The sequence below is a fragment of the Lates calcarifer genome, unplaced genomic scaffold (genome assembly GCF_001640805.2).
Source record: "Lates calcarifer isolate ASB-BC8 unplaced genomic scaffold, TLL_Latcal_v3 _unitig_626_quiver_3413, whole genome shotgun sequence".
NCBI classification, from domain to species: Eukaryota; Metazoa; Chordata; class Actinopteri; family Centropomidae; genus Lates; species Lates calcarifer.
In genome coordinates this window covers 1-6,707 of record NW_026117856.1, presented here as the reverse complement: position 1 = coordinate 6,707, position 6,707 = coordinate 1, and the positions used below count along the sequence as shown (strand labels likewise).

The 6,707-nt window shown below is 44.0% G+C and overlaps 1 protein-coding gene across 1 annotated transcript; it reads left to right on the top strand.

The window, feature by feature from the left end:
- The first annotated feature begins 491 nt into the window (after positions 1-491).
- On the top strand, positions 492-1,850 carry LOC108879326 (uncharacterized). Its single transcript, XM_018670568.2, has 2 exons — positions 492-1,191; positions 1,356-1,850. Exons 1-2 carry the CDS (start codon positions 639-641, stop codon positions 1,484-1,486), a joined length of 684 nt encoding a protein of 227 aa, XP_018526084.2. The 5' UTR covers positions 492-638; the 3' UTR covers positions 1,487-1,850.
- Positions 1,851-6,707: the final 4,857 nt, after the last annotated feature.

Below are 6,707 nucleotides of genomic sequence, written 5' to 3'. Positions count from 1 at the left end.
CTGCGTGTCATGGCAGGAGACTGTGAAGCCTCTCTTGGCTTTCAGCGCTCCAAACCACAGCTTTTTCCCTTTTAATTCCAAGACACTGGAAGCCATTTGGAGCACAGTCACAAGTCATCCATTTTTTTTTGTATTTCAGCCCCATAAAATGTGCAGTTAAAACATTCCACTGTTCCCTTATTGTGGTACTTTAAAAGTGATTTTTAAGTTAATTTTGCTGCCTCGTGCATTGTGGTGCATTATTGTCAGTTCTGTGTTAGATGAGTGTGGAGGAGAGTGACTGGTTTAGAGAAGAGATTTGCTGGCTTCTCACACCGCTCACTTCCTGTTTTTCAGACTCCCCCAAATTCCACAGAGGCCCCTTACCATAAATGGCATTTCCTTTGGCTAACAGTGACACTTTTATCATATGACTTCATGAGTAGTGCAACATGGTTCAATTCTGCATTTAAGAGGTGTGAAATCAAAGAAAATCATCAGTATTATAGTGCTCACTGAACCTGGAGATTCACTCTTGTTTTGCTTTTCTTCTACAGGACATTAAAGTGTGAGAGGAACTGGCCCATTCAAGAAGTGTGCACGCCGCTGGACCGTACTCAACAGCAGCAACATCAGCATCCACACCTTAGGAGGAGGGGATGAAACCGGATGGGGTTACCATGGAAACCACGGAGCCCACTGAAGCTGCAGCAGAAGCATCAACTCAACCAGCAGAAGCTGCAAATGATGAAGCGCCCGGGGCTACTCCGAAGGCCAATGGCAGTTCAGTGGCAGCGGACCCTAAGGTCAAACCAAAAGCTGTTGCAACTAAAACACAGCACGCAGCCAAATCTGCTGGGGCTTCTGGATCCAACTCACGGCCAGGTACTTCCTCGCACCGCACGATGAATGACGTCAAATCCTCTAACAATAGTTCTGCGGCTGCAGTCAAGAAAACAGCAACTGCAGCAAAAGCAGCATCAGCAGCTGGAGCCGTACCCAAAAGACCCATGGGTGCAGCAGCAGCAGCAGCTTCCACCACGGTCAAGAACCAAACTAGAGTGCCTGACAAGAAGCCTGTTGGACCTACCAGGACTACCTCTGTTGCTGCAGCCACAGTAACAAATGGTACCAAACCAACAACAGTGAATGGCACTACTAAGAAGAGACCAGCAGCTGAGACTGTTAATGTAGCAAGACCCAAGACCACAGGTGAGTCTGAATGTAAAATGAAATGTGATTAAATTTCCCTAGCTTGACGTAGAGTTGTCATTTCTTTTTCTTTTTTTTTTTGCTGTCTTGGACATTCTGACAACATTTTCTTTTTCTGATTTCTATGCAATATAATCATCTTCTTCTCCCCCGACTCCCCCCAGCTACTACCAGCAGACCAACGGTGTCTACTGCCCCGAAACCCAGCACTTCGACCACAACAAAAGCTGGTGGTGTTGCTGTTTCAAAGACCACAAGGTATGCATGCTTATCGCAAATGGGCAGCAGGTGCTGAAAAGTTTACAGGCCTAATGGCACTTTGTGTATGAACAGATGAATGAAGTAATGTGGTTGGGAAACCGACCTTATTGTTTAATACCCTTCTCTTTCTCCCACCTCCTCATTGTGTTTCTGTCTCGCTGAGATCTGAACTTTGTAATTCCCTTACAAACTGGAAGAGAGGGTGACTTTGTTTATCTTGATGCCCTCAAAGGGTGCAGTGGAGAAGGATGTCCATTGTGGTCTTTGGGCCGTTATTGAGTCAAATTTCGCTTCAAGAGTGTGAGTCATGTTAGCAGAAATAACCTGAGACAGAGGGCCTTAACAGAGCCAGTGATACTGAAGAACTACCGCTTTGTCCCAAACAGACCCCCTGGCAGCAACCAGCCCCAGCCCCCAGGGCAGAGAGCTATTGACTTGGCTCATAATCCCTCTCGTACTGGCCCGGTGGTTTGAATAGAGAGTGATGTAGTTGGAGAGACTTGCTCAATTTCTGCTCTCAAATGATCTGTAGTAGAGTTTCATGGTTGACCCGGTCATTAACTGCCATTTCAGCTAGAAAGCGTTTATTTTTTACTTGACAGAAATTCAAGAATGTCAGGTGAAATTCATGCTTCTTTAATCTGTTACCAAACATAATTATCAGCTGGAGGCAAAAACTGTAGCTGCAAAACATATTTCCTCTAATGTTAGATTAAGTGATTGAAAGTATTGAACATGATTAATGTGACAGTTGTTTGTGTAAATGAAGCGATCGGTCTCCAGAGTTTAGAGTTGGGTCCATAATACACCAATCCAGCATCTTTCCACAGGATGTGCTGTTCTGTACTGAGAGGCCTGATTAGATTCTGCCTCCACTTGTCTTGCCTCTTAATGTTCTCTTATTAAATAACAGAATAATGTGCTGCCCTGTGCTGCGTCACTGTTTTCTAAAGCAGCAGATTCATTGAATTCTTTCTTTGCTACAAGAAATAAAAGAAATACCTTTGTGTGAATAGTTCCTATACCTCAGCTCTATTTCTATCATTGATATAGATGCTCCAATACCTATAAATTCAGAACTCAGAGAGGTATTAAAATCATCCTCACAGTGATGGCAATGTCTATGTAAGATTTAACATGAAGAACCGTGATCACTTTTATGTAGTTTTTAACAATGTGACCTATAGACTGTGGGGTCATAGAGGTAAATGTTCTGTATTTTCTCTGTATGTGTTTATAAAGGTGTGTCAGGGCGTGTACACAGAGAAGCTCATCCTCTGAATTAATCAGATGAGGCATCTGAAGTGCAGGAGTCTGATTACAGTAGCACATCATCCTTATGTGACTCTTCCCCAGGACGTGACATCAGGCACTCGCCTCTCAGCGTGAGGCGCTCGGAGCACAACAGGAGAACAGCAGCAGGTGTCTGCCCTTGTGACAGACGACGCATGACGTGTTTCGTGCCACCTGTGTGTTATGGCAAAGTCGGTAGCGTGACAAATCCTTTGTGTAGCAACCGTGGCAGCGGTGTGCATTTCAGTCAGTGCTGGTGCTCGTGCTGGCTCTCTGGCAGAGTCGGGCACTGACACAAACAGACCATCTTTCAGCTCAAGCGGTGACTTGCATTAGTCGTGACAGTTAACACAATAGCACTGACCTTCCATAGCAGCACGTGCAACAGAATTTAGTGGTATTAAAGGATTTGGCAAATCACCCAACAAGATTATTTAGTTGCAACACAACAAGTTCATCTCTTCTTCCTTGTAATTCTGCAGCCATGTCTTTGTAATTCCAGCTGTGCCATATTGTTTCTCATGTTGCTGAGACAACAACAGTCATGGTAGCCCAAACTGTCGCATAGGAACCCACATTAATATGTTTTAAGTTGCAGGTAAATCTGGTTCATATAGCCCTGCTGTGGCAAACAGCATAGATGATAATCCCTGCTGTTAGGCCAACATGTACAACGAGCCAGTGTAGTAGCACACACTGCCTGTGTCCAATGGAAAGACCATCTTCTCTCATAAAGTATTAATACCAATTGGCCTAAAGGGAGGAATGAAAACATATTGAGTTTTTAAAAAATGATTTTACTTTTGCCAGAGCCTCATTCATGAAGGACAAATAAGATCTGGTAATGTGTTTGACTATGAGCTCCTGGAAATAGGATTTTGGCCTACGAAAAGTAAGAATAAGATTTGATAGGCTATAATGGAAAAGCCAGGAAAATGCTGGATCTGTTCTAATACACAGTGCAGTGGGGCTGTTTCAGCTGTGTGTTGATATTTCTTATTACATATTGTAACTAAGACAGAAATACAGTATGTAACTAAGAAACGTGAAGAGGCACAATCCATCTGCATGACAGCAGTATGTCTCTGTCCCAGCGGTTGATGAGGACCCTTGATAGCTGGAGTCGAAGCCAAATGTTGTAAAATCTGGCACCTGCTTCGCTCCGATCTTCTCCAGTGATGGGTTGTGGTGTCCTTGCACTGACTGAGCAATCAGTCTTTGTCCACCCCACCCCCTCTCTCAATCTCCCTTCACTTCCCTCTCATCCCTCTTTTCGGCCGTCTGTGCATGTACGGTGCTGGGCATTTGGCCAGGATCTCCTCAAGCCTTCCCTGCAGCCCAACTTCCATCTAGTGTTTTCTATGTTGCTCATCATTTAGCTGCATACAGAGACTGGTAAATTCAGTGTGAAGTTGTATAACATGAGAAGGGCAGTGATTATGCTTTCATGTTGCTGAGCAGTCTTTAGGATGATTAATATTCAAAGAGTCACAGTTGGCAATGGACGGAATTGCAGGAGGATGGTACTTTTTGGTCTCACCGATACAGTATTTGCACTGTAATGTAGAATTGATTAAAATTACACCAAATACAAGAAGGGCTTGGATTTGTGCAGCACTCCTCTGTCTTCTTTTATCCTCTCTCTATTTTGTTTGTTTCTCTCCCCCGTCTCGCCTCCTGATTGCGTCTGTGTTGCTCTATTGGAGATAAAACTGTGTCACTTCTCCCCAACAGTCTTGGCAGAGAGCAGGATTACTGTCCTGACAGAAAAGACCCATGGCATCTATCACAGTGACAGTGGGTGCCTAGGGCCTCATAAGAGCCAACGCTGTCTGCCCTGCTATTGCTAGGCTGCAGCACTTCATCTAAACTCTCCACTGAGCTGATTCATGCCTCCACTCTTTATTGTCAAGGAGATAACTGTAGGCCCACACAAGCCCGAGGAATGCGTGCTGCTCTCAGGAAGGAGTAAAGCAGCTGGTTTTGGATGGCCTACAAGCCAAACAAGGTATTGTTGGGGTGCTTTATTTCCATTTGTTGTCACGGAGGGGGCTCTTGAGGCGATGAGAGGAGAAAGTGGCGAGAACAGAAGAATGTGCATTTAAACTGCATTTTTATTTGCAGGATAAGCTCACTGCTACAGACATAAAGTGTACATCTTGGCCAAGCCCTTCTCCTTTCTCTTTGGCTTGATTAAAAAAGAAAAATTTAATCCACAGGCACCGGTATGCCAAGGGAGTCTAGCCTCCCAGCTGTGTTTTTAGAAGGAACGAGAGGAAAGAGAGAGTCATGGATGAATGGATGGAGTAGGCGTGGCTTCAACAAAACTCCCCTGGCTCATGTTTACGCTTTGATTTTTGGCCAAACAGATGTCACAGCTGCTGGGTATGTTAATGCCACGGGTGTGCTGTTTTGCATCTGTCGTAAACGTTCGTGAATATTGACTGTAAAACAAAGAAAGCCCGTAAAGTGTAACAGTGTCTCCCGGCTGACCTTTGCCCTCAAGAAGACCTCATGTTTGGTCATGGCTGTATAGTGCCTCTCATCCTCTCTTTGGACTGTGATTTGTATTGATTTCAACCCTCTTTTGGCAGGAAATGTAATCCATACTAATACACCAACAACAGAACCACCAGCCACCACCCACAGGCAGTGTGTGGAGTGTAGGCTTTAGTGGGTCTGTCTGTTCCCCTCCTTGCCATCCCCCTGGATCAAACCTTTATGAGTTATGACTCATCATAAAACAATGGAGGGAGAGGTTGGGGTTGTTTGAGGTTATATTGTGTCTGTGACCTCCCCTTACCCTCCTTTACTCTTCTCTTCATTTCTCCCCCTCAGTCTGCGTTTAGAGGAAGACTCGGCGTTGTCTGCCTTGATTCCTATAATTGAGTAGTCATGTCGACCCAGATTTTGCTTACGCAGAGGATTAGATATGAAAAACGACCTTAATTAGCTGCACAGCCAATTACACTGTCCCATAGCTATGAGCCCATGTCTGGGCAGTGGCTGCGTGATCTCAGGGAAACAAACGGTCATTGTAATGGTTATTGTAATGTGGGAGCGGCATCTGTGTGCAGGCATGCTACTCCACTGAAAGCCATCAAAGTCATCGTGTCTTTGCCAGTTCACGTCTACATCTTCGACCGTATCAGCAGACCAAGTCCAAAAGAAGACATAATGGAGATTGTTGTAATTGGCAGTGGGGTCACACAGTTCCATAAGGCAATTACATTCGATTATGCAGCTCTAGATGTGGTGGAAGTCAATCTCTTTGATTAGAAACAGATGTCTTACAAATAATTTACAGCGCTGAGGTTTTGCATTGTGTTTGAACACCAGGGTAGTACTGCCTGCAGCTGACGACTCGCTCATTTAACTGGCTGAGTTTGTTTGTAGGTTAGCTAGTGCAGCAGTGCATTGCAGCAAAGACTATGTCAAATTCTTGGAACCTGACAAGGCAAATGTATTGTGTGGAGATTTCACAGAGCCCAGTATAGTGCAGCATAAGCAACATTCAGATTTTTATGTAGGTTACTGCTTCTCAGATCACTGCACTGCAAGTCTGATGCGCAGATGTCACTTTACATTCCACTCACCTCAAGTCTTTTTGCCTGACTGTCAAATTTAATACTATAACAGGGTGCTGACACATGACAATAGTTCATGCTGTTGTTCTGCTTGTTTTAGTTGAGCTGCATTACAAATTAGTATTACCTCTGTAAGGTAAAACATTGTGAATAGCAGGTTATGGAAATGTGCACAAAAAAGTAACTTTTAGTTAAAAAGTAACATAGATGATGCATTGTATTTTTTGGAATCTGGATAATAACAGCTTTGATTGATAAACTACAATTTTATGTTTATGTATCAAGTTTTGGGTTCAGTCCATTTTGTTGAATGGGTTTGGTTACTGTTTAGTTTTCTAAGATTTTTTCTTTCTCTGACTGTGACAGTCACCTGAG

Coding starts and splice junctions, on each gene's coding strand:
- LOC108879326 (XM_018670568.2), top strand. CDS start 639: ATGAAACCGGATGGGGTTACCATGGAAACCACGGAGCCCACTGAAGCT. Junction 1,192..1,355: donor AGCAAGACCCAAGACCACAG/GTGAGTCTGAAT, acceptor GACTCCCCCCAG/CTACTACCAGCAGACCAACG.